Raw genomic sequence first — 27,931 nt, forward strand, 5'->3', positions numbered from 1 at the left:
TGACGATTCTCTGCATTAACTAACTGCAATCATAAATACTTTGTGAATAAAAAAAACAGGGAGCTTCCTTCCAAATGCATGCTCCCAAATAACAGCATTCCCAGGAAATTCATAAGTGCCTTGTACAGATAAAATTCTGCTCTAACATCACAATGGCAACCCTTCAACAACAGTGAGCATTAAGAAGACCAGCAGCACACCTCAAAAACCACGACTTGATCATGAAATTGTTCCCACCTCTCTAACTGTCTTAATTCGGCTAGAAAAGTAGCAAAGGTGGCAGAGAAACCCACTGCCTTCTTATCCCATTGGATAGAATTACAGGAAATGATCAAATCACCTCAACAAATACAGCATTCAGTATTTACTGGGGCATTATTTCATACCCTTCTCAACATTCAATACTTAATATTATCATTTGCACTCAATGAATATTTTATCCCTTTTGCTTGCTTTGCATTTAACTGCAGAATAACCACTAGTTGTTTCCAGAATTTCACATTCCCCAGTCACATCCATCCACTATTTAAGCAGAAATATTAGCAAACATTATAAGACTATGACAGCAAAGTTGTGTGGTACATCTATTGGAATCATTTCTATTCCCCTTTACCTTTACATAAATGTCATATTCTCAATAAGCCCACTATTTATCAAACAAAAAGCTGATTTTAGATGCAATGTAATTAGTGCAGCAGCATTCTAGACAATCCTAGAGAAACCTTAGAAACAGTATCAGTGGGCTTAACCTATACTCTTCCTACTCTAATTATTGCTTTAAATAGCAATGAACCAGGTGGCTGATACTCAGAGGAATAAAAGTGGATGTATTCCTGCTAATAACTTTCTAGATTCATGGCAGGACATCAACAGCCGTTAAAAATGGCACTGTTGGACTTGACCCAAGTGAATAACTCATACGAAATATTCCCTTAAGTGCGCAGAGATAGAAAAAATATCAACTGCCAATTTTCAATTTACAGCAGTCATATTCCATTCAAGGCGCACCTTGCACATCACTGAAAAGGATAAGCTGGAAAACCAAAATGTAAGAGATACACAATGCCAGGCTAGGTTTTAAAAAGCAGTAAAGTATTGGTGAAGGGACGGTTTAGGGTTTCTATAGTCTTGCAAATTGGCAGTGAGAGGTAGTAAATTTATTTTTCAAATGTTTCCACAGCATTTCTGATTAAAACTACCAGAAGAAGCAGCCCTCAAACATCAGCTGGATTGTAACCCATTTCCTCATAGAGCATTTAGTCAGTTTTAAAAATCTGTAACTCAGCCCTACTTTTGTAAATCTGGTGACAGGAAAGGATCATAACCAGAAAATGGCCCCCTTCTTCATTAGTACGTTTCTGCATAATATTAAGTCCTGGATATAAATGGACTTGAATTCCATGAAGGTAGGAAGGCCAGTACTCTCTGATATTTTCAACATCAAATGTATTCATAAATCTGATCAACACCCTCTAGTTTCCACACTGCCTCTCCCTTCCCCAAAAGTAATGCACATACCTTATATTCAATTCATTTAAATCTAATTTATCACATGCACTGTGAAGTGACTGCCACAATACCCCATTGGTGGCACTGGAAGGGCCAGGTTTTGTGAATATTACAGTAATGCTCAAAAACATAATCTGACATTTCCATTGCACTTAATGATATCATTAGATTAAATTTAGGAAAATCAACGTTTCTTTAAGTTCTACTAGCAGTAACACTTCATTGAAAAGACTCCCTAGTCCAATAATAATATAAAATCATAGAGTGGTAGAATGATACAGCGCAAAGCTCTCTTTCAAATGGCTACTGAATAAGTTCCACACCCATCCTTTTTCCACAGATCTGCAATTGCCATGTCCTCACTTCAAATATTTTTCCAATGTTCTGCGAAAATTATTATGGAATAAAATTTCCACTCTGCTTTCAGACAGCGCATTCCAGATCATAGTGAAGTTGCACATAAAAATGCAAGGTTTTTTTCATCATTAACCTTAAACCTGTCCCTCCGGCCACTGATAACAGTTTCTTCCTATTTACCCGAGAAAAAGCGCTCATATAATTTTGAAGATCTCTATTAAATCTTCCCTTTTGCTTCTCTACTCTTATGTTTATTGATTCTCTTGTATTGGCATCTAAATCAGTGCCTGACTGAACCGAGCAGCTGGGCTATAAACAAGGAAAGAAAACAAGCAGCTTGATCAGGGAGGCCGAGTGGGGAGGAGAGGAGCAAAGTCAAGGTAAGGAGGCGTTACAAGATCAAGGAGATAATGACAAGCACTCTGCAACTTGGAGGATGAAAGGCACTGACCTTGTTATTGATGTTAGGAAGCAGTGATTGTCAATCCAAGTATGATCATACTTTCGAAAGCAGTTAGAAGTGCCAAATCTCATTTTCATTATGTCCAATACTCAGGCCAATACTCCTTGAAAACATCTAAATCAGATATTTGCCCATTTATTTAACTGTTCTTTGGAAGACCCAAGCACAAATTGACTGCCAGATTTTTTTTCCCACAAAACATGAACTGCACATCAAAGGGATTTCTTTGCTCAAAAAATGCTTTCCATGATCTGGACAAAAATGAAAGCCACTGACTAAAGCTAAGTCCTGTCTTTTAACATTTGATTTAGAACAAGATTATTAAACATGGAACACAATCCAGATGGACTCTCTTTCAACCTTTCTGACCCCATCAAAATTCAATGGTGAATCCACATTGAATTTGTTCAAACTGAACTTTAAGATCAGTTTTGTTTTAAAGAAAATAAACTATTCTTGCTCACCTCTGCTTCCAGTAGTTAACCAGTACATTTCAATTACAACTATATTTAGTTTCCATCTTAATGTGGTTTCAATATAATAGCCTTCACAGAATAAACATGAAGATGATAAATTGGTCAATGTCAGTGAAAATGCTCACCAACTTGTCATTTAAATGTTAACAAAAAGAGGGGAAAAAACAATTTCAATTTCAAACTGATGACTGTTATTATTTATGCTTTGGAAACTCACTTCTCATTCCCACTGGATAAAGCCCAACTCGACATTCCTTTTCGGTGACATTGTGGTGCCTTACACAGACAGGCGATTTGACCCGAGACCAATGTCAGCACTGCTGTTGGTCTAGTCACTGAAATGTATTCTGAAAAATGGCATGGGTCTCTAAACTCCGATTCCTCTTGAAAGACTAGTTATCATCATGCCACCAAAAGGAATCTAATGGAACTCAAGTGCTTTTAAATACTATGAAATGAGCTTCAAAATGAGTTTCCTTATGAACCCAGTTGTTTCAGGCTGAAAGTACTTTTCAGTAATGTCCAACAGCAATCCACTCCCTAAAATCTTAGTGACTGCCTAGTCGCTTTCCAAGTACTTGAAGGAAGGAAGGTCTATTTCGCTGCAGAGTGAATTAACTTATGTAAATTTAATCAAACTTAACAAGTTAACAAATATCGAGCTAAGCTTCATAAAGTTCAAGTTTGTGGTTTTTGTAATATCAAAGAGTAACAGTAAAGGTAAAGTCTTAGTGTTCACACAGTCTTACTGACTTTAGGACTGCTCCCTCATTAGGGAGAGAGAGAGGGATGACTGGTGAGGGAAGATGTTGAAAAGGCGAGTTCTTCATGGTAACCTTAGTTAACTTAGTTGACCAGATGGCTAGTTTGTTAATGGCAACAATCTGATTCAATTCCTACAGTTGACCTGCTGCGCTTTTCCAGCAACACATTTTCAGCTCTGATCTCCAGCATCTGCAGTCCTCACTTTCTCCTCAATTCCTACAGTACCTGACATTACCATGAAGCACTCTCCTTTGCAACCTCTCCCCTTGCCTGAGGTGTGGTGAGCCTCAGGTTAAGCCACCAGCATTCGTCTCTCTCTAAGACAGCAGCCCTGTCGCCCAGTCGGACTATGGTGGCTTTACTTATAAAGGGTATTCTCTAAATCATGCAAATGTATTGTCCTAATTCATCATAACAGAATATATCTTCAAAATTTCATGAAAATTATTTGGACACAAGTGTCAGATATTCTCAGTGATGTTTGTAGCTGTTCTGCATTTGGTGTCTGCACTGTTAATTTCTGTAATAATTTATTCTCTGCTGATATTGTACATTCATGGGTCAGTACAGCCAGAAATAAACTTTTTTCTTCATTCATGCAATGTGGGCATAACTGGGAAATCTAACAGTTACCTTCCATTCCTAGCTGCCCTGAGATTTGACCAAATCAATGTCAAGCAACCACACAGGCACATTTAAATGGAAATCAGGAGACTGCTTTCTGAATTGCTCTGCCTCTCCAGAGGTTTCGTTACACTGGTATCACATTCAGAAACTCACCATGGAAACACACAAAGAGGGCAAACTTGCTATCACCCACCAAACACACCAGAGAAGTTAGAGTTCATTCAGTCCTGTGTGGTGGGTCTTTTAGAAGGTGAAATTCTTTCTTACTACCAAGAAACCTCTCTTATAGAGAAAATTAATATTTACATCTGTGCAATTATTGTCAGAAATTAAAAGCTAATTTAATATATTCAGTTTTGTCACTCTTCTCTGTCCCAACCCATTTTTCTGTTCCTCTCTATTTTGGTTCTATGCATTTGATTTGGCTTTAAATGAAACATCAGTGCAGATGGCTGAGCATCATCAATGATGCTCCTGTCTGGTTGGTTAAGGAGATATACAGTTGCTCACCCTGTTCACATCGAGCCCAGAGCTCCTATCCAGAATGCAAGAATGGTTTCCTAATCATAAGTTCCAGTGCAAAAATTCATAAAGGGAAGTGATTGTCACAGTGATTGTACATCACATACCTCAATATCTCACAATGGCATGTCAAAACACCCTGGGGACATCCGACACTGGGTCAGACATTCACCATTCATGGTGCTGGTATAAGCCATTCATGGTGCTGGTATAAGCATTATGATGGTTGAGACCTTATAACTACATTCCACTTCAGTGCTCTGCCCTGCTGAGTTGTGCAGCACACACTATTTTTATTTCAGAACCACTTACAGCAGATAGTATGCTCAGTTATGTTGCAGGACTGGAAAAAGGAAATAATACACAGGATAAAGATTATGTTAGCACGGTAACATATGATGTGAATAGCAAAAAGCTCTTTTTTTCTACTACTTCATAATCAAAGAACTTTCCTTTACTCCCCACCACCCTGAGCCATTTCTCGTTTCTATGGAATGAAGACAGATAATCCTATTGATCTTTTCTTTACAATGGTGCAATCAAGAAATGCAGTCAAGCAAATTTTAAAAATGGTCAAAGTGCCAAAACTTAACCTTCTCTCCTAACAGTGATGGTTATCGATTTGTGGTCTTCATGGAAAAACAAACAAGACAGAAGACAATCCAAAACTATTGTAGGAATTCTCGAGAATTTGAAAGCATAATTTCATTTACTCAAGGAGTCACCAAAAATCAGTGTTTTCAAACTAAAATTAGAATAAGTGAAGGTTGTGATTCTGAAAACACCAGTAAGACGAGTGCTATTAATCATAAACTGAGGGCTAAATTTAATCAAAGTCAGCTACGTGTCAAATTCGAGGAGGTTCCTGGAAGCTCCATGAGCTCTGTCGAGGTATCCCACTGTCTGCTGCTCACCTCATTATGTATGCCTCATGCTCCTGTGCACACACTGTTGTGCCAACACCAAAAGTGAAAGTACTTGCCACTGCTTGGACTTCTGGGATTCCTGCCTTTGGCACATAGTGAAAGCCCAGCTGTGCACCAGGAATAGCACCTTACAGAACACATCAGGAGGGGGAAACAGAGCGGAAGTACGTTTTAAGTACATGTAGGTGGCACTTCATTGCAAATGGAATCTCACAATGGTAAACCTCTTGCCTCTTTACGTCACCACATCCACATCAATCTGATCGGCCAGTGTAATAACTAAAGATTTGCCATAGTCTCACTAGTCTTACATAGGCTGCTGTATTGTTAGAGAGGGAGAGAGACAATTAGTGGTGGTGTTTTGAGCAGAGGGTCACCACACCTCAGGCTTGGAGAGCGGTTGAGGAGGAGGACCCTTCTTGGTAATCTCAGCCAATGTGGGAATTGATTGCGCGCTGTTGGAGTCACTTTGCTCCACAAACTAGCAATCCAGCCAATTTCGCTAACTAAAATAGTACTGCACCCGATACCAACTTGTTCACCCTCTTGACAAATCATTGCTGACAACCATGACAGGCCGCCTGGCTCTGTATCTACACTAAAAGGCAAAGCGGGAAGTACTGGGAGGCCATGAGCTCTGAAGGAGGCAGTGATGCACAAAAAGGTAAGACATGGCAAGGCAGAAACGTAGCGAACAGGTCTGTGTCAAGTGAGTGAGGGCTGAGTGACGGCTAATAGCTCTGAGATGCATGCCGTTTCAATACACAAAATGGCTGCCTATATCATAATAGCCTGTCAGCAGGTTTGCCATGAAAGGAGTCAGTACACTCTGGAGTGCAGCACTGAAGTGGGGAACTGTGTTCTAAGTGGGTCTGAGATGTGGTGGTGAGGACGATGGTGGATGTCTGATGCCAACCTCCATGGATGTGGTCACTGCCCATAGAACATACCCAGAGATGTTGGGGACTACTAGACAAAATGGAGGCATGAAGGAGCAAGCAGCGAGCTGGAGTTGCCAATTACCTGCTCAGACTTTCATGTTGGGAGTTGCTGTCTTCTCATTTCTCTCCACTACCTAACAAAGCAGTAAACTGTACATAAATAACGCATGTTTAAGTAATAATGAGATGTTAATGGATGCAAATAGGCCACTCAATGCTCACTAGCGAGAATTTCAACTAGCTGTTAAAATCCCAGGTGGAAAATTGGACTTTTTATTCCTCGCCATCAAAAACTAAAGATTCCGATTACAACATATATTCCCAAATGACTGCCATTGTCCGTGTTGCTCAGGAGCTGGGAACATTCTGCCCAGAGCTTCACTTATTCAGTCACCATGATAAAGGGAACCTGCCTCTGATTCTTCACAACCACAGGTCCTGAGGGTAGGATATCACATGGGGCAACTGGCCTAGGTATAAAATGATACTTTGCCTCAGTACTTGCCAAATAGACTAACATGATGAACAATGTACGAGAACAGAACAAAAAAGGATACAAGAGGGCTAGAAAGAGGCTCATATGGAGCATAAACTCTAGCAGACACTAACTAGCCTATTTGTCATGATTTGGAGATGCTGGTGTTGGACTGGGGTGTACAAAGTTAAAAATCACACAACACCAGGTTATAGTCCAACAGGTTTAATTGGAAGCACACTAGCTTTCGGAGTGACGCTCCTTCATCAGGTGATAATGGAGGGCTCAATCCTAACACAGAATTTATAGCAAGAATTTACAGTGTGATGTAACTGAAATTATACATTGAAAAATTGATTGTCTGTTAAGCCTTTCATCTGTTAGAATACAGATTAGTGGCTGAGCAGAGGCTGATAGCTAAGCTCGGTACCCATAGGGAGGGCCTCAACTGGGACCTTGGGTTCATGTCACATTATAGGTGACCACCATTGCACTATACACACACACAGATACTCCTACACACACACACACACACTCACATGCACTCCTATACACACATACACATGGACACACATACACACAGACACGCACAGACACCCACACACACCCTTACAGACACACACACTCCCACACTCACACATGCACCCCCTCACAGAATTAAGACACTTTGCACTCACTACACACAAATACACTTTCTCACACTCACAACCCCCAACCCAGACAGACACACACACACAGACAGACAAAGACCCACATGCACACATATATTTTGTGGGGTGAATTTGTACTTGCAGGATTACATTGTACTTTGCTCAAAAACTGCATGCATTCATGTAGAACTCTGAGCTCAAAAACTGCATGAATTTATGTAAAACTCCGTTATCTCACTTTTTAGATTAGAATCGATCTAAACACCATGGCATAGACAGAAAATACAGGGGGCCAACACCTTCAACATATTGTCTAGCTATCACCATTGTTAACAGCTAACCCAGGAATGCAACTTTTAAAAAAAAGGTTTTGTGATTTACACATGAAAGAAGTGAAACTATCACTGTATTCTAACAGCTGAAAGGCTTAACAGAATCAATGTTTCAATGTATAATTTCAGTTACATCACACTGTAAATTCTTGCTATAAATTCTGTGTTAGGATTGAGCCCTCCATTATCACCTGATGAAGGAGTGTCGCTCCGAAAGCTAGTGTGCTTCCAATTAAACCTGTTGGACTATAACCTGGTATTGTGTGATTTTTAACTTAGCCTATTTGTGCTTTGTACTGAAAGTAGATACTTATCAAGCAAGCAAAGACCTGTGTTGTGACTGCCATGAGAGGAAAGAGCTGAGATCAGATTAGCCATTGGACACATTACACTGCAATAGTCTAAAACATAACTTGCACTATTACGCAGATGTGTCTTCACCTCCCGCGTGTCATCAGAACAATTTAACCCTAGGATAATGCAGCTTTTCACTCATGATTTAAACAAACATTACACTTTTAACTTACTCAAGCAATTCATCCACACTTTTGCTCATGGGCAGGTCACTGAACATGAAAAAAAAATGTTCAACCAAATATATCTCAGATCCCATACTAAAAACTTTCCAACTATTTAGATCTGTTGAACGAGCAACAATTTAAAAATAAGTTTAAATTTAGGGGGAAAAAGTTGCCTTCTTGACAGTAAAATGTACATTAAGATTTTATAGAAAGAACACACCATACTTAGTTAGGTGTTTAAGCATTTCCTCGAATTGGACACCAGCATCATTACTCTATAACGTAGCTTTTGAAAGCTGTCTGGAATTTGCTCATAATTGTGGAGGCATTTCATTGCAATAAAACTGCTATTACTCAAACATTCAGGTCAAGACCTGATTTTGCAGGACTTATTTATGGAAAATTCAACATAAGCCATTTGATCTGATGCACTTTCCATTTGGCACGGTGACCAGTTAAAAAAAACAGACAAGATCACAAAGAAGGGAAATTTAAAAAATGAATTATGTGGTGCCAACAGGAGGTTTAAAAGAATTTTAAACATTGTTCGAAATTAAAAAGCTCCTAAACTAGCCAGAATTTAGAGAGATGATACTAAGATAAAAATAAACATTTTATGAGGATTCCAAAAACAAAACAGTGATGACTCTTATGATTTATTTCTTCTTTTGCAATAATCAATGTAACTTTTGGGTAATATCCCCTATGACATATTTGCTCCGTCATGCAAATTTACTTTTTTTTAATGAAAATAATTATATTTTTTGATAGTAAGTGGAAATACATATTGAAAGCATTATCATATTTATCTTAAACTAAAATGAGAACAACTTTAATTCTGCGTATTGAAAAGCTTTAAAATATCAATTGTATCCCCAGCACAATCTTTATCAAATATCAGGCTCACAGCATCAGATTACTTGATGCAGTTAAGCATGGTCTTACTTCATTTTTCTCAAAGTCAAATTTGATTATCTTAAACGATGGTATCAATTTTCACACACAGGCAGGGCTCCAGTGGAAATGGTGATGAAAAGAAGTGCTGTTTAAAAAGAAATCACAGGAATGTTCAGCATACATTACTACAGGGTATGCTGCTAAAGTGCAATATGCCTTTTTAAAGGCACCAAGCCTATTCACTATAATATAAATAGGAAAATCCTTCTGTTAAAGGCCAATTGTTGTTGCTGTAAACAGTAGTTTATACATTCCTGCTTGTAGATCAGAGAAACAGCAGGAAATGAAGTATTTTCTACTTTTAAGATACCATTTATTAATTGTTAGGTTAGGTTCAGTTAAGTTCTCTGTTTTTGTTTAAAATGTAATACTAATGGACCAACAAATACAGAGAAAATGAGACATTAATACGACAAAGAAAATCTGATAGTTGACCTAATATTGTTTAAAAAAATACAAAACAGCTTAACTCCGAAGCTGACATTTGGTATAACACACTGGCTTATCACACTGTTCTTTCTGTTTGAGACCAACCACAAATTTAAAGAATGAAAAGCTGACATTTCTTTGCCAGTTATTAGGGTTCAATGTCACGCAAGAGTGGGCAATGTGTTCTCAGTTCTAAATGGGGGTGTGGCTCAGCATACATTACAAAGACAACAGGCACTGTCTGAAGAACTGTGTGCTAGTTGGAATGTATCCAATTTCTAACACATTGTGGTTTACAACCAACGGTATAAATAATGCAAGCTGCAGATTCTTCACGTTCTGCAATGACTGATGGGCTGCAGAATTGCTTTAGTCTGATCAAGGACAGAAACCAGAATTCTACACCTATTGTAAAAAGACCAAACTAATGGGGAATGGCTGATGCAGTAAACTGAAAAAAGAACACTTCTCATGTACTGGGGGTTATTTTGAGATGAAATATAAGAAATTGGGTGGAATTCTCCCATTTCATTTGAGGTGTTTTGTTGAGGGAGATTCATGGTGCATGGTCCATCGTGGTTTACAGCAAGTTTTCTCACAAAGTCTTCTGCTCTTCAGCTCCTTCATTATATGGCTGGGTCTTCAGTGCCATTCTCAGGGAATTGTGTGGCAGGAGAACTATAAGTGCTACCGCTATCCCCCCAACCCTCACCCCCACCCTCAGCCAGCACTGTTTGGTGGTGACATCACTGGGGTTAAAGCCCAGCTGCACTCCACTTGGATGTTGCAAGCGAGGACCTAGCCCTGACAGTGTGCAGCTCAAGCCTCTACATTCAGGACATAGCTGAGAGGAAGAGAGCGAGCTCACTTCCCCACTTCATGGACTGGACTGGATTCGGTGTAGTGGAGGGAAAGGCAACTCATCTTCCTGAGGACTATCACAGAAGGCCAAGCCACGAGACCCCAGACCAGCCTGGAAGCAAACTGCAACTGGGAGTGGGCAGGGGTTTAGTGTTGCATCCCAGGTGAAGCAGGATGTCCAGCAAATAATCTCAGAGTGACGGAGTCAGCACTCGCCCTAATTCTGACACTGCACATGCTCATGGGCTACATCCTTAATTGCATGCATCCATCCAACTACATAGGCAGGGACCATCCACACACCTCCCCTTTGTGTCACCAGTAACTGCTCTTTTAACTGTTTCTATCATATTCAACCCTTCTCTTTGTTTTATTGCAGGAAAACTGGCCCAGCCTCCAAACTGTGGAGTAGAAGTAAAGCAATTGGGGCTATAGTGAGATGCAACTGCATGGAAGTAATGAGGTCACTGCTTGATGGCAGGATTCTGAGGTCACTAATTAAGATGCGGGGAGAAAATGTCACCATTCTGATTTTGTCACCCTCTCTGTATTTTCTCATCTTTCTCACGCTATAGCAGGGAGGGGAAGAGTTCCACCCATGATGTCTGTAGAAAACTAAGCAAGAAGTATCTTAAATTTCAGCACATGGAACCAGGTCTGGGAATTGGAAAAAAAGTATTTTGTACCCAACGGTCGTAATCCTCAACAAAAAGGTGTCAAAATTAAGTGGTGCATGCCTTGAAAGAAAATTGTGCCAATTATACTACAAATAAAGTGGAAGGTGAACTCACACTAAGTCTTCATTAAACATCAAAGATACGTCCCCAGATACAAAGTGAAGAACATTCATTGAGAACTTCCTCAGGAACACTTCAAATTGACAATTGTAATGTTGACAGACTATTAGGAGAAACCCTGTTTATCGAGTTTATCCAGGATTTCCACCAGAAGCAAGCTGTGAGAACATCCAAAGAAATTCCCAGAGATTGGGACCACAGATTCATCTTTAAGCGAGACTTCTTGGGATGGCTTCTCTCCCTTTAGGTGACAGCTTTTATTCAGTTGTGGCACTCTTGCATTTCAGTCAGAAAACTGCCAGTTCAAAACCCAGCTGAGAGGCTCAAGCATCATGCAGTGCTGCACAATCAGAGACACCACGTTTTAGCTGAGATGTTAACTATTGGCCTGCCTACTGCTAGGCATAGACAGAGACAAAACAAAAAGATGCTGGAATGCATAGCAGACAAGCAGGAGGCTTGGAGAACACAGCAAGTCAGGCTTCTCCACCTCCTGATATTGCTTGGCTTGTTGTGTTCTTCCCAACCTCCTACTCGTCTACACTGGGCATGGACAGCGAGTGGGATGGATGGACACATAGCAGATGAAATGTAACTGAGAAAAGTGCAAGGCGCACATTTAGGTAGAAGTATCAAGGAAGTAATAATGTCTCTCAGGGATACAACACTAAAGGTTGCCTCCAAGGACAGACAGGCCAAGGGGAATTGAAGCACCAGTCTTTGAAAGTCATCGGACAAGTTAACAATATAATCAATGAATCACAGGGGTGTAAAAAATGTAATCTTTGGGAGCAGTGTAAATCAGAGAATATCACAACAGGCATCTTATATAGGTGGAGTCTGGTAAGTAATTCCATTGCAGTCATTATATATACAATGGACAATCAGCCCAATATCATCCATTATGTGCCATTTTCTAATTTCTATCTTCTGGGGATCCATAACGTTATAAAATATAAAAGCCAGGAAATTATGCTAGATGTATAAAATAAACTAATGCAGCCTGTGTTGAGGACTGTGTCAAATTCTTGGCACCACAATTTGGGAAGACCATGGACATTTTGGATAGGATACAGAAAGGATTTACCCAAATACAGAAATGGGAATAAACTGTAGAAGCTCTTGTTCTGCTCAGAGCAGAGAAGGGCAAGTCGAGATTTGATAGTCATTCAAATTCATGAATGATTTAGAAGAAAATCTTTTTTTTATTGTAAGAGCTAAAATATCAATCACCAGAGGGCAGAGATTTACAGTGACTGACCAAGGAATTAGAGGTCACATGAGGAAAAACTTTTTTTATGCAACAAATGATGAGGATTTGGAATGTACTGTTGATTCAATTGCATCTCTCAAAGGAGAACTGGACTGAAGGAGAAATAAATCTCAGGGATACTGGGAAACAACAGTTACTGCGTTTTCTCTTTTGGGTGGAGTACCCTGACTTGTATATGAGCCCCTGCTAAAAGCAATCATGTTCTTCATGCCCCCACTGATTCTGTAATGCTGCCTGGTTGCCATCAAATTGGATTCTATCAATAGCTCATTTTTTAGTAACCACGAACATCACAAATTCGAGCCAATCACATATTTTGGATCGATTGGCCCCTGTCATGTAAAACTCAAAGTCATGCAGACGAAAACTTAGAAGTTGCACCTGGTTTGGCCATTTTTACTTTTTGTACTTGTTACTCTTAACACAATGTTTCAGAGCTGCAGCATTCCACGTCTCACTGTAAGTATCTGATTACATGTTCTGAGATGTTCAGCAGGGGTGCTATCCAAGTGGAGAAATGCCTGAGTTTAATTCAACTGATGTAGCATAGGAAATATGGATCTACAACTTCCATCAGTACATGGTTACAGAGGTCAGAGCTCTTTATCAAAGCAGGTTATTGCATCACAGAGGCTTCACCTTCACAAAGAGGTCAATATTCTTTCATCACGATTAATGTGAGGGATCAGCAGTATCATTACTGGTATGTTTTTCTATTCTGACACTCTCCATAGATTATCGGCTTGCTCATCTGAGATGGAACCAGTGCTCAGAGGATACCTTGTAGTGTTGCTGACCATGAAACATCACCAAAAGATGATATCAATTGGAAGGTCAGCATCAAGCCCAACAACACAGGAGGAAAAGCAAGCTGAAGATCTCCCAAGGTAGTAGAGGGGATTGACCTGACCACAAACCTACCAGCCTTGCTGCCAGAAACATAATGCATGTGCTGATCAAGGCCATCATTACCAAACGGAGAGCAGGACTTGCACTCAGAATGATTGAGTGGCCATCCCATCCCACTGTACATCAAGGACACAGCTGCAATGTGGTTTTATGCCAGCAGATCAATCCCTGGGGCTGGGAACTATGGACCTGTACAACATCTCCCAGCTCTTGGTCCAGAAATGCACCCAGGCAGTTACAGGTACAATCTCCTCCAGATTTCAACAGTTCACAACCTTCCCCTACAATGAGGAGAGTCAGTAGCCCAGACTCATAACTCAATTAGAAAGAAAGCATCGAAAATGGAGGCCCACTATTCCATAAGCCATCACAATGTGAAAAAACCCAAATACATCACCAAGACGATGAATGGGGTGACACACTGCTAAGGCTAAAAGAAATTCACACTAGGTTCCATCATTAACAGGAAATAATTTTATTTGTTTACAATCTTATTCTTTTATCAAGTGGCAAAAAAGGATTCCTAATTACGACTATGAATCTTAAATTTTATCCCCTTTAGACATTTAAAACCCTAAACAGACACACAGTCAGTCATTCACATATGTAACAAGTACAGACAGACAATTTGACAAATACTATGGCTAGAAAAGTACAGATGGAGCAAGCAAATTTGATGGATCAAAATCCAAATAACAAGGACAATGAATTATTTCTTAAAATTAATTCACCAGATGTGGGCATCGCCAGCTGGCCAGAATTTATTGCCCATCCCTAGTTGTCCTTCTCACAATACAAAGGTCGATCCTTGGTTCAGTAGCTGAACTGATGGACCTGAATCTTTTCCTGAATTAGAATCTTCTCATTTTTTTCAAAAAACAAAGCCTTTCTTTGTTTTTATCCCTCAAAAGATGCATTTTGTTTGCAGGCTTCTGGATAACTCAGTGCACTGGTCTCATAGGTCTGTAACAAGGTGCAGGTGGACCAACGCCAAGGCTGTCATTAGGCAGCTTCTCTTTAATTCAAAGACTCCTGGTATTCACCTCACTGCCCTATAAATGAACATAATCCTAAGTGTTAGAGAGCACACCACATAATCCCATTTGATCATCTGGTATTTTAGCTTTATCACAGTGTCCAACTTCCATTTTCCTTTTTATAGACCCAAAGATTAGATTAGACTACTTACAGTGTGGAAACAGGCCTTTCGGCCCAACAAGTCCACAACAACCCTCCAAACAGCAACCCACCCAGACCCATTTACTTCTTCACCTAACACTACGAGCAATTTAGCATAACCAATTCACCTGACCTGCACATTTTTGGGAGGAAACCGGAGCGCCCGGAGGAAACCCACGCAGACATGGGGAGATTGTGCAAACTCCACACAGGCAGCTGCCTGAGGCGGGAATTGAATCTGGGTCTCTGGCGTTATGAGGCAGCAGTGCTAACCACCGTGAGAGAAAAATATGTGGCAACTTATGGCATGCAGTGAGATTGTCCAATATGTCTGGCTTCTTCCTGGGAACTGTAAGGAGCTGTCACAAAGGTCGATCAAATGCACCCACATTGATTTGGGAGCACCTTAACACTGACCTGCAGGTTCCTGTCTCTTTCCAATCTCCTCAGCCTATACAGCAACGACTACTGGCAGACAACACTTGTGACACCTTTACAAAACCAAACAATGTCAAAAAACAATGCACGTGCTTCTACCAGGGCCATAGTGGAATGGAGCATAAGCCTGAAGATGAAGTTTCAATGCCCAGACCACTCCAGTGGGGCCTGGCAGAGTGGCTCAGAAAGGGGATGCTGCATCATCGCTGCAGGCTGTGCCCTTCACAACACTTGTTACCTCAATGTGGTCTACATTGGACAGCAATGCCTTAGCTGCAATGTTCAAGGCTCCCTGATGTCAGGTGTTACCTGCAGTCAAGGAGCCATTTGCTTGTGAGAGATGAGAAATGTTTGTCTTTTACAACTACTTTCATGCTCGAGATGTTTGAAGAGCAGCTCATGTCAAACGGGTGCTACAGCTGCAATGAGATTAATGCACACATTTTAAGAATGTCCACGTGCAAGTATTTACAAAGGTGCAGGATTGTTTGCAAACAAAGGCCTGTCTGCTGTTACTGAGCCATTCTGGCCTTTCTAACAAAGTCACTAATGGCTCAGACCATGGGACTGGGGCCCAGCTATGCCCACTCTTGAACAGTCCTCTCAGTGCCAGAGATGTGAGGTGTTTCCTCCTCAGCCAGCTAGAGACTCGCCAGTGATGTGCTCACCACGTTGTGTGCCCAAGTCCAATGTAAACTGCACATTCACCAAGATGAGAGTGTCTGAGATGGTGGTGGGTGCATGGGGAAAGCTTTGCAATTATATCCTCTGGGGGTCAGATGCCTTCCTTCAGAGAGATAGGGGTTAAACTCAGCATCTTTGATGCTGGTTTCCCTCTGCTGTGCAAGGCTACTGAGTCCCATTAGTACCTGCATAAGAGAAGAGATGGCATTAATTGTGAAAAAGAGCTAACAGCTTGTTCAGGATGAGAATAAATACCACGGGCATTAATGGGACAGAAGCACAGTCTAGCACAATATAGCTCACTCAGCTGATTGGCCACAGAGGACTCAGTGACATGTCTGTTCACCCTCTTCCCCAGCCAACACCAGTATCTTTTTCTCAAACAGAATGCGTTAATAAATCCACCATGCTTCTGCCAGTCTCGGCCTCTCGGCTAGCATAGGCAATGACACAAAGGGAGGGAGCGGGTCTGACTGAAGAGAATGGGAGAGGTAGTAGTGGCGATACAGAGGATGGAGGGGTGGGGAGGGGTCCCCTATGAGACTAGGTGGGGCACAGGGGCAGGAAGGGCTAGTAGATTTGGAGAACGAAGTGGGTGAATGTCACTGAGAGGATATGGCACATGAGATTGTGAGAGCCATGGTCCGTCAGCCTTGGCCAGAGGCACGTGCAACGGCTGAGGGGGGGGGAGTGACGGCCCGGTGAGGGAGGGAGTGACGGCCCGGTGAGGGAGGGAGTGACGGCCCGGTGAGGGAGGGAGTGACGGCCCGGTGAGGGAGGGAGTGACGGCCCGGTGAGGGAGGGAGTGACGGCCCGGTGAGTTTGAGTGAAGGACTGAAAATGGTGGCACTTACCCTTGCAGAGCACTGAGGGTTGCTAACCTTCTTCTGGAATGGCTGAGTGTTCCTTTTCATCTGGGAGACAAACCTTACCCTGGTGGCTACCTCTCTCCAGGCTGGCAGCTGGTGACATGGCCTCACTTGCTGGTCTGGAAAAAAAGAGTATTTCCCTTCTGACAATCAATGAGCCACCCCGTTCACCTTCAGGTCCCTGCTGTTGAATGGGAACGAGAGTTGACATTTAAAGACAGCACTACCTGCATGCATGTCCCAGTGACCATTCTGAGCTCTTCTGCTTCATGATTACATGAATCGGGCAATACAAAAGCCAGTGCCATAACTAACTGAGCTGAGGAACAGACAATCGAATCAGAAATGTTCATACGTGCCATAGATGGGGTATCTGAAATGAATTGCACCAAAAACAGCACTTTGGCAAATCTGGGAAAATTCAGCCCTTCACTTCATCAACAACTCATCCAAGTTTGCTCCACTATGTGTCAGTGTATTTGAACAGTCTACATTGTGCAAGTGAAAACTTACTTTACACCAAGAATGGCATGACACTAAAAATGTTCCTGGGAGAAAGTGAGGACAGCAGATGCTGGAGATCAGTGTCAAGAGTGTGGTGCTGGGGAAGCACACCAGGTCAGGCAACATCGGAGGAGCAGGAGATGCGATGTTTCATGCAACAGTCCTTCATCAGAAAGGGCTGATGAAGTGCTCTTGCCCAAAACATTGCTTCTCCTGCTCCTCGGATGTTGCCTGACCTGCTGTGCTTCCCCAGCACTACACTCTTGACTAAAAACATTTCTCCTACTACTTAGGAGCTGTTAACTCAGATTCTGACTGTTTTCAATCATAAATTAGTTTGAACATCACCTAGGCACACAACGTAACACATTCATATATAATCTTGAAGTTGTGCCTTTCACGTCTGCTAGCTACTCAATTGCCAGCAGCTTCCTCACTTCTCAAGTCACCATTATACAGCTATTAATTAGACACTGAAAGAGTAATTAGTCAAGCAGCAATTACAAAACCAGTCTTGAGCCTTTCATTATCTCTACACTCAAACTCAACATGCCTACGGATCCAAATGTGCACTCTGGGTAACAAATCTGCTACTGAAATAACCAATGCTGCATAGCTCAGCAAGATTATTTAAACATTTGTACTGGAAAAATCATTTACTGATTAAATACACAGACACAGCTATTGTGATAGAAGGAAACCTTTGGCTTGCAGCTTTATTCATAGGAATGTGAAGCTGTGATAACATCATAAAACCCTACTTATAACTGTGAATGTTATGTATTATATAGAAGTGACATTTTTAAAACAGAGAAAATATCCATGATATGCATTTCAGAATGTCTACAGACATTTCTTCAATAGTTTCATTTGCATTTCTCTCAGAATGGTCCTTAACTTGCACTGAAACTGAGGGCGAGGGCACAAACAAACATTAAATTACATTAAGAAAAGCAGTGTTCACCTACAAACAAAAATTTTAGGACGAAGTTTGCATTAAAAAAAACTTCTCTCAGGAGGCACGAGCTTGCTTCATGAATGGTGACATCTATCCATTCATCAGTTCAATCACTGAATATATGTATTGAACAAACAACTTGATGTTAAAAAAGCATTGGATAATTTTGAACATTGACATGTATAAAAAGCAATATGCTCATTCAATGGGTTACCACAGAGGTGAGCATTTTTTAAGAAATGCACTGACAATAGGCTTTCTTTACTGCAGCATTATTGTTAAATGGAGTATTTATGGAGCTTTCAGTAGTGAGCTTTGTTTCACTGGTGTACAACACAACTCTGATGTTGCTATGTATTAAATAAGTTAGCTATACAATCAAATGCTTCTCAGCGAGCACCATTATCTAAAATTGAACCATAGGGAGAAACATTACTGTTTCAAGCACAAATTGGGACAATTCTTTCATTATCTTAAAATGTGGTATGCTCTCAATCAAATGTAAAATCGATTCATTTAGCTTAATTGAAGTTAACACCCATCGCATTGAAAGTGATGCATTTGTAAACAATTTTGATGATAACGCACTGATGGCCTGCATTATTTATGCAGTCTTTGTATTTCATGTGACTGAATTTTACTTTTCAAATCATTACCAAATTACATTTAGTGGATTTCAGTCCATTCCAGTATTTGATCATATGTTCAAAGCAACTCATTATCTAATGAACACTTGCTTTAAAAGTGAGATGCCCCCATTTCAAATTATCTTTTGTTATCACCTTTTTCAGATCATTCTATTATCACTGTCAGGTACAGAACACAAAAGGAAAGAATATTGGTACAAACGCTGTATTATTCAAATTCCAGTTGTCCCCTTAACTACTTATCTTTGCACTATTTTTCAATATTTGAATAAAATAGTTAATAAAATAATTGATGCTTGAATGAGTCACAATTTGGGATCAAGTATCAGTGCATCTTCATGCAAAACAAGTTACTGCATCCAGTCAGACACTACATGACATCAGGGTAGACTACAACGTGACACTGGGGCAAATCTCCATTGTAGACCAGACAACACTGAAGATGTAACTCAAAGTCCAGTCGAAGTCTTGATGGGTGGAATGATTTGGGAGTTGCCCACGAAGTTTAACTTGCAATGGACAACTCTCCTGTTCCCTGGGACTGTTGGGCAAAGTTTCTGGCTCTAAGTTAGAGTTGAACATTTTGAATAGCTCAAATGTACTTGGTTTTATCATTTGTCAGGAAATGTTAGACAGATTAAAGTTTAGTTTAATGCCATCATAACTAAAAGAAAAACTCTCCCAATACACATACTCCTTCCCAAAGCCCAATGACCCCTCCCAAATACACCCTGGTCACTTACCACATACCTCCAATAACCAAACTAACCCCCTCTGACCATCCATCTATCATCCGGTCTACTGCCTACAGCCCCACCCAACCAAGTGAGCTCCATAGCATTTATTATACAACCCACACAGAGACTGGAACTTAATGAGACTTTTAGGTACAAGATAGCAGAAAAAAATTCCAGTTTTCTACATGGTGACATGTTAGCGGTAGAGCAGCCAACACCTGGCCTGATGAGAGCCAGTTCACAAGCCATAAATAATTTTTAAACAGGAACTTCACTATCTCCAAAACCTTTCCCACTTCCTCCACTGTGAAATGACACTTCTATGTATCTCAGAGAATTGCTAGCTTGCTCTCCTCTCACCCAGCTGCTGCTGGATGAAGTCCATGGCCAGAGTGACATAATGTAGGTCTTCACAGAAGACCTGACTTGACATGTCAGTCAGCAAACTTCTCAAAGAAGCCATGCATTCACACCAGAACTGTGACCAAATCCAAGGCTCAGATACATTCCTCAGCCCTCCAAACCAGGTTCCACATTATCTCTTACACCTCTGCCAGATAATCCCCCGCCTGTTGCTGTGTCTCCACAGGCCTATTGTACCTGAGACAAAGGCCTCATCCCCAACAGGCCTCTTATTGCCAGGAACCTTGTTAGGGTAACACCTTCCCCTCTGCTGCTGTGAAGTGTCTGTGAAGTGATCCCCAGTATTTGCTCTCAATCCCATACAGTCACCCTCTGAGGGCGGTGTGACTATAACTGCACTGGAGGAGTATGAGGATGAGGTAGCTGATGGTGCATCCTCTAGGGTAGTCTTGGTCTTTATCATCAGACATGAAGTTATCACTTTCTTCTCTGGGCTTGGGCCTCCAGTGCCTGTGATGACAACCTGAAGTGCCCCTTGTTGGGTCTCATTGTGAGAAAAAGAAAGACATTAAAGTAGAAGCTTGTACATCTAGAAACGACAGTTTTACACATGTGCCCATGTACCAGAGAAAGGCGAAAAGCATTCTCACTCAAGTGGCTGGCTTATTCAGCCTTGTCCATTACAACAGACTAACTGCCTGTAATCTTCATGGCTTCCTCTTCAAAGGGTTTTAGAGCTTTCAACACAGGCATTCTTCCTCCAGACTGAACTAGATGGGAAATATGTTCTATCCCATTCTCTGTAATGCATCTTTGTAACCAAGAGTTCAGCATTAAATACGTACAGTAAGTTGGGTTTGAATAAAACATTAAATTTTCAACATCCCTTAGAGAAAGCATTTTCATTTTCAGAGATCAAAGCTGTGGATGGATAGTTGTCAGTTTGAATTCACTATAGTTGATAATGTCAATGCACCCACACCTGATTCACTGCAGCAATGAATCTTTAAGTTGCTACTTTATCTGCATTTATATTATCAACAAGCAAACCTTTTTTACATTTATCTCTGAAATGAAATGCTTACGTAGTGCACAATATGATTCCCTTAAAAGAAACCACTTTAAAAATACTTTCCTCCTATGCACATAAAAGGTTGTGATGTGAATAATTTCCCCACATGGAAACATAAGGCTTTCTCTGTTAAGTCACTGCTATTAGAAGGTTAGGGTCAACACTTCTGTTCACAAGTACCACAGTGGCAGTGAAGTCAGGAATCAAAGAGCTTACCAGCACATGCTGAAAAATGATCATGTGGTTGAGCTAGCAGGGTCATCTCCCAGTTCAGATGACATTACAGCTTTATTTTGTGCTGGGTTTTTTTTTTAAAGATACACTTTGAGCCAATAAAGTAAAGCGCTTGTGAGGCCTTGGGATTTTTCTTTTTAAAATTGAAACAATAGAAGCAGCATGAATGGGTGGAGTCAGGAACCACTGTTTTAGTTTAGCTCTCTGTAGTTGTTGGGTCTTTGATGCTGGTTGTGAAAGCTGTTACAACTCTCTCCCTGTTACAGCTAAAAGCTTGGATTCTTTCTCTGCTGCCAGAATTGCACGTGGCCAATCTGTTTTACCAAATTTAATCTTTGTCAAGGGTATATTTATGCAACGTTACTATATTGGAACAGTTGCTGTTTAGTTAAATAATCTATTATTCTGTTAAGTTTTCCAGTAGAGTTAAGTTATACCAATTCCTCTTTCTTTTGTTTGTATTTTAATTTTAATGTTAGAATGAAGTATGTTTCATTTAAAGCCAAGTAATGTAACCAAATTACATCTGAAAACAGAGCACCTTACACCTGCTGTTAAGTAAGTTAAAATTTAGGGTCTAGGTTATTACCTCGACATATGTGAAGAGGGTTTGGTCTAGTCCATAACACAGTCAATGTCAGCCACTTCAAGCTGTGAGGAAAGGAACTGTTATGAAATAGTTCGATTACATTTAGATAATATTAAATTTTTGCTGTTCTTTTTGTTCCTTTCTCTTTGAAAATTTTTCAGATTTGAAAATCTGCTACCGCGAAAATGTCTGACAGACATTCTAATTCCTTAGTAAAGGGGACTACCCGCACAGGTGAGGCTAGCTGGAGAGTACTGGCAAGGTATTTGACAGTGATGCCCAAGCTAGATCTATTCCCTAACTGAAATTAACATCTGTGCATTTACAAGTAGCACTGCTGGTTATTAATGCAAAGCAGGAATCCTGCATAATTCTGACACTTCTCAACCAGCTGGCACAATGTTGCCACAACTTAAATTTATATAGCAGCTTTAAAGTCATAAAAGTCTCATCACGTTTCACAGAGGTGTACTCAAGCAATATTTGATTCTAAGCCACAACTACAGCAATTGTGACACAGTTTAGTTAAAGTCAACAGGCTGGAATCAGCTGACTCGACACAGATGGGAAAAGAAACTTTAAATGCTTAGGTCCCTGTGGCTTAGTTAAATATTGACTAGGATAGTGCAGGCAGTGTTTGGTATGCTTTCTTTAATTGGTCAGAACATTGAGTATAGTAGTTGGGAGGTCATGTTGACTGTACAGCACATTGGTTAGGCCACTGTTGGAATATTGTGTGCAATTCTGGACTCCCTCCTACTGGAAAGATGTTCTTAAACTTGAAAGGGTTCAGAAAAGATTTACAAGGATGTTGCCAGGGTTGGAGGTTTTGAGTTATAGGGAGAGGTTGAACAGGCTGGGCTGTTTTATATGGAGTGCTGGAGGCTGGGGGGTGACCTAATAAAGGTTTATAAAATCATGATGGGCATGGATAGGGTAAATAGACAAGGTCTTTTCCCTGGGGTAGGGGAGTCCAGAATTAGAAGACCTAGGTTTAGGGTTAGAGGGGAAAGATTTAAATGGGACATAAGGGGCAACTTTTTTACGCAAAGGGTGGTGCATGTATAGAAGGAGCTGTCAGACGAAGTGGTGGAGGCTGGTACAATTACAGCTTTTAAAAAGCATCTGGATGGATATATGAATCGGAATGGTTTAGAAGGATGTGTGAAGTGCTAACAAATGAGACAAGATTAGGTTAGGATATCTAGTTGACTTGGACGAGTTGGACCGAAGGGTCTGTTTCCATGCTGTACATCTCTATGACTCTAAATGAAATAAAAATTCAGAAAAAAGAGTTTTAAAAGCAGAATTTTTAAATAATAAAACAACAATAAAAAGTGTTATTTTAAAAAATTATATCAGGTTAAAATGTGACACACTAGCTACGAAATAATGTCCAAATATTTGTTCCATATCTCGCCATTCAAATATATGATGTCATTTACAGCAGTTTGTTCCTAGATACTCAAGAAAGTCAGATAGTTCTTATTGGGATTTAGTTCAGAAAAGAAAGTGGGGCGACTTTTTAATTGTAGGATAGACTGTGAACATAATGCAGTTTCCCACTAAGTCACCAGATCTTAACCTCATACTTCAAACAACATTTCATTTTGGTTCTCAGAAGGTGAACTTCCATTATTACCTTTTCTAAACAGTTCACAACCTTATATCTTTCTGTCAGCTCGAGTTTCAATTGCTTTCTTTCAAGTGTCTGCAACCTACGTTCCTCCAGATTTTCCTCAAATAGGAATCAGCCTTGGAGGCACTGTAAAACAAAGCCACAGCGCATAAAAGTCTTTCTTCTATCTAGGAACCAGAATTCCTCAAAATGTGGTCTGGATAGGATACCATATAGCTCGATCACAATTTAGTCCAGTTGTGTACAGTTCTGGCTTTTGTTCAACATTTTATTGGTTTAGGTGCTTGCTGGTTTGCATTGGGTGGATAAGTTGAACATCAAGTCAATAAATACTCCGAAGTCTAATTTATTATCATTTAATTCAACACTATTCATGGCATACATCTGCTTCCCATTTTCAAATCCAATATGCACATTTTCCTGTATTAAATTTCATTCTCTACTCAATGGCTAAAGCCTCTCCACACACTCATATTCCAGAAACTGAGCTCTAATACTACAGACAACAAGTTTACGATTGTCACCTTGCAGTCAAATGTCTTTTTTAAAAAAAATTCTGAAACCGACTGAAAGACAAATGCTGCTATCAAATCAAGCAAAAATGTATATTCATGTAAAGTAGGTTATTTCTCCACAGGATAAGGGAGTCAAATACGTGATTTGATAAGTCTTACTCAAATCATTTGAAACAAATTGTTTAGAATTCTGAAAACCGTTACCCAACCAAAGCAATTTGAAAATTATCACAGAATAATTACAAGAATTACTAGAATAGCAACTTATCAGGGAGTAACTGCTTGTATAGTGCAATATTTCTCTTTGCCATGTGCAAACTGCATGTTTTTTAAACCTAGAATAAAGTTTTAAGTATAAAATTTGTACAAGTGAACATGGAGCACACATTCTCAAAAGTTGGACGGACCAAAAATTGTGGTAAAAGATTGTTGTCAGTTGGACCTGAGAAACACTGGGTACACAACACACGTGCACATTTCATGTATTTGACGTGAAGCAGCTGCTGTGTTTTGTATTTTCCTTCATAATTTTTAAAAACTGGCCACCAAAACATTCCTATTATAGAAAATATATAATCTAATCAGTGAACCAAAAAACAAGGATATGTAATTAATAACTGCAAAACTGCAAATATTAATATTTAAGGAACCAATACTGAACAAATATAGGACTCTAATACAATAATAGTATCTTGAAATATACTAGACTGCCAGAGATGTAAATTTGTTTCTTTAGTTTTAAAAAGGAGCAATAAAAAACTAAAAGTAAGTCTGACGTGCAGCTGGAGAAGGAGATCTCATCAATACCCACTGAATGTACTTACAGGATTCAAATACATCATAATGTCACACATGTCTAACTCAAAGATAGAGATCATGAAAAACCTCTCCAGTGGGAACTATAAATCTGTCATTTCCTGCTGTTTTCCTGTATCATGAAATACAATATCCACATTTTCTCAGTCCCTGACCTTGCAATATTAAGAGTAATCAGCATAATCAACAGATAGTCAACAAATTTGCTTGAATTCTAATAAAGAAACAGAATCTCTTCAGTGTGGAAGCAGGCTATTTGGCCCTTCAAGTCAACACCAACTCACCAAAATGTATCCCATCCAGACGCATTGCCCCAACCATACACTATTTCCCATGGCTGTACCATACATCCCTGGACACCACGGACTATTTTGCATGGCCAACCCACCCAACCTGCAAATATTTGGACTGTGAGAGGAAACTGGAGCTCCCGGCAGAATCCCACACAGACACAGGGAGAATGTACAAAGTCCACACAGGCAGTAGCCCAAGGCTGGGATTGAACTTGGGTCCCTGATGCTGTGAGGCAGCAGTGTAACCACTGAGCCACCATGCCACCAAACAAAGTATCATCTTAGACTAGAACTTAGCCACCAATATATCCTAATAATCAAACACAGAAAACTTTAGATCTCAATTGTGTATTTATATCCAATTTTCTTGGGAATGAAAGGCTTTTATTTTATGAAACATCAATACTAAAGAGCATCATCTCCTGTTTTAATCTCCATACAGAAGCCTTGAAGATTTTCACACAAAAAAAAGAGTTAACTATCCATTGAGGTAGGCTTTTCAGAGCATTACAACATGATTACATGAACTGTGCCACTACAGTGGGCTCAATGTTACTGTGTTGTTTGTTATATATCAACTATAATTCAACAGCTCAAATGCAGGCTATAGTTGTGGAAAATTATGAATGGAATACTCAATTTCTATCTGTGACACCAGTAAAAGATTTGAATGTCTGTTATTTCAAGAATATATCAAAAACTTCAAAAGAATTTTTAAATCCAATAACTAGAAGCATTTTAACTGGGGTATTTCAAATGAACTATTCTTTGACATTAACAGTTCTAATCTATAGTCAACAATGTTGAAGGCCACATTTATAAAATAATAGAAAGTACATTAAAAGGTAGCTATGTGATACTACTATGCTGAGTCTAACAAGAGTCATGTAAAGAGTGAGACCATCCTTTCATACAAAACAAATGATTAATAGCAATATACATTTTATCAATGACAATAAATGCAATACACTAATCTGATAAATAGTTTATTCGCAAGAGTTTGAATAAATTAATTGTGTTCTTGGAATTATCAAGAATCATCAAACAGTAACTTATTTGAAGTCTTACATTGTTTAAAAGTTCTTAAGTGAATAAATAGATATAAATGTTGTAAAAGAATGAGAACACATTCAGAATGCCTCATCCAGAACATTTTTAATACTAAGCTGTTTTTATTAGGAGGAATAAATAATTCAGTTAGACTACTCTCATTCCTACAGTTGCAGTTGTCTATTGTGTCCGTCTCAGTAAGACACTGTGTAGCTTGTAAAAGGAGACCTGGCCAATCAATGAACAAAGAAAGTGGTGTTAACTCACCTTAATGGAAGATTTTGAGTTTTTGTTGGGTGAACAATTGAGGTCTTCATGCACTCTGTTCAGTAACCACAGAAGGAACTCAAGTGCATCGTGCTGAGAATTCCCACGAAACTGGGACCCATATTTTGCTACTATGTTCTAAAACAAAACAAAGAAACATTTGTTTATTAAGACAAGTCATTATTGTTAAAACCTTTTGAGTTAGTCAATAGTCTAGAAATTACAAATGTAGCAAAAGCTAATAATTATCCTGGAAACACCATGACCCAGTGGAGATGAAATTGAAACAGTAAATACGAGATGCATGGAATAAGAACAGGAAGCTTTGAAAATGTAAGACTGTCAATGAAGAGGAATATTCCGCATCAGTTCAGTTACTTATTTTTAAAACCAAAAAGGATGGTAGAACATATGCACTTTGCTGAGCCCCATACAAGGGATGGTGCTTGTTTATACTCTACTGTAGCCACTGAAAATGAAGACTTAACAGTTATAACCCCATTACTACTGTATTAAAGACATCAAGTACATTTAAACAATTAACTCTTTATATTCAGTGTCTTTAGTTCAATACCTGAAATACTCATGCAAAAAAAGGTCAACCAACTGTTTTGGCTTTTAAAGCTGCAATAAATTAGATTACTTACAGTGTGGAAACAGGCCCTTCGGCCCAACAAGTCCACACCCACCCAGACCCATTCCCCTACATTTACCCCTTCACCTAACACTACGGACAATTTAGCATGGCCAATTCACCTAACCTGCACATTTTTGGATTGTGGGAGGAAACCGGAGCACCCGGAGGAAACCCATGCAGACACAGGGAGAATGTGCAAACTCCACACAGAGAGTCGCCTGAGGTGGGAATTGAACCCAGGTACTTCATATATATCTTGCCTGGGAGGCATGGTAACACAGTGGTTAGCACTGCTGTCTCACAGTGCAAGAGACCTGGGTTCAATTCCTGCCTCAGGCAACTGTCTGTGCAGAGTTTGCATATTCCCCCTGTGTCTGTGTGGGTTTCCTCCCACAGTCCAAAAATGCACAGGTTAGGTGAATTCGCCATGCTAAATTGCCCGTAATATTAGGGGGGATGGTGTGGACTTGTTGGGCCAAAGGGCATGCTTTCACACTGTATCTAATCTAAACATTGACCCCACTTTTTCAAAGACCCGTTTTTTCAGAGCCAAAAATTATAATTCTGCAAATGTTACTGATCCAAATTCATTGTGTATGCATAAAATATGAATGAAATGTATATGGCTCACAATATTATAAAATAAATTT

At 39.9% G+C, this 27,931-nt stretch overlaps 1 protein-coding gene across 1 annotated transcript in view; it reads right to left on the bottom strand.

Moving 5' to 3' along the window:
• The window catches only part of usp43a (ubiquitin specific peptidase 43a), a 471,198-nt gene that overhangs the window by 436,942 nt on the left and 6,325 nt on the right, over nucleotides 1–27,931 (bottom strand). The window contains exon 2 of the mRNA XM_043714590.2: nucleotides 26,645–26,782. Within this exon, the coding sequence (XP_043570525.2) occupies nucleotides 26,645–26,782 (138 nt within the window). The remainder of the gene's footprint in view (nucleotides 1–26,644; nucleotides 26,783–27,931) is intronic.

Source organism: Chiloscyllium plagiosum, unplaced genomic scaffold (genome assembly GCF_037043375.1).
Source record: "Chiloscyllium plagiosum isolate Xiang-an unplaced genomic scaffold, Cpla_swu_hap1 HiC_scaffold_25, whole genome shotgun sequence".
Taxonomy (NCBI): domain Eukaryota; kingdom Metazoa; phylum Chordata; class Chondrichthyes; order Orectolobiformes; family Hemiscylliidae; genus Chiloscyllium; species Chiloscyllium plagiosum.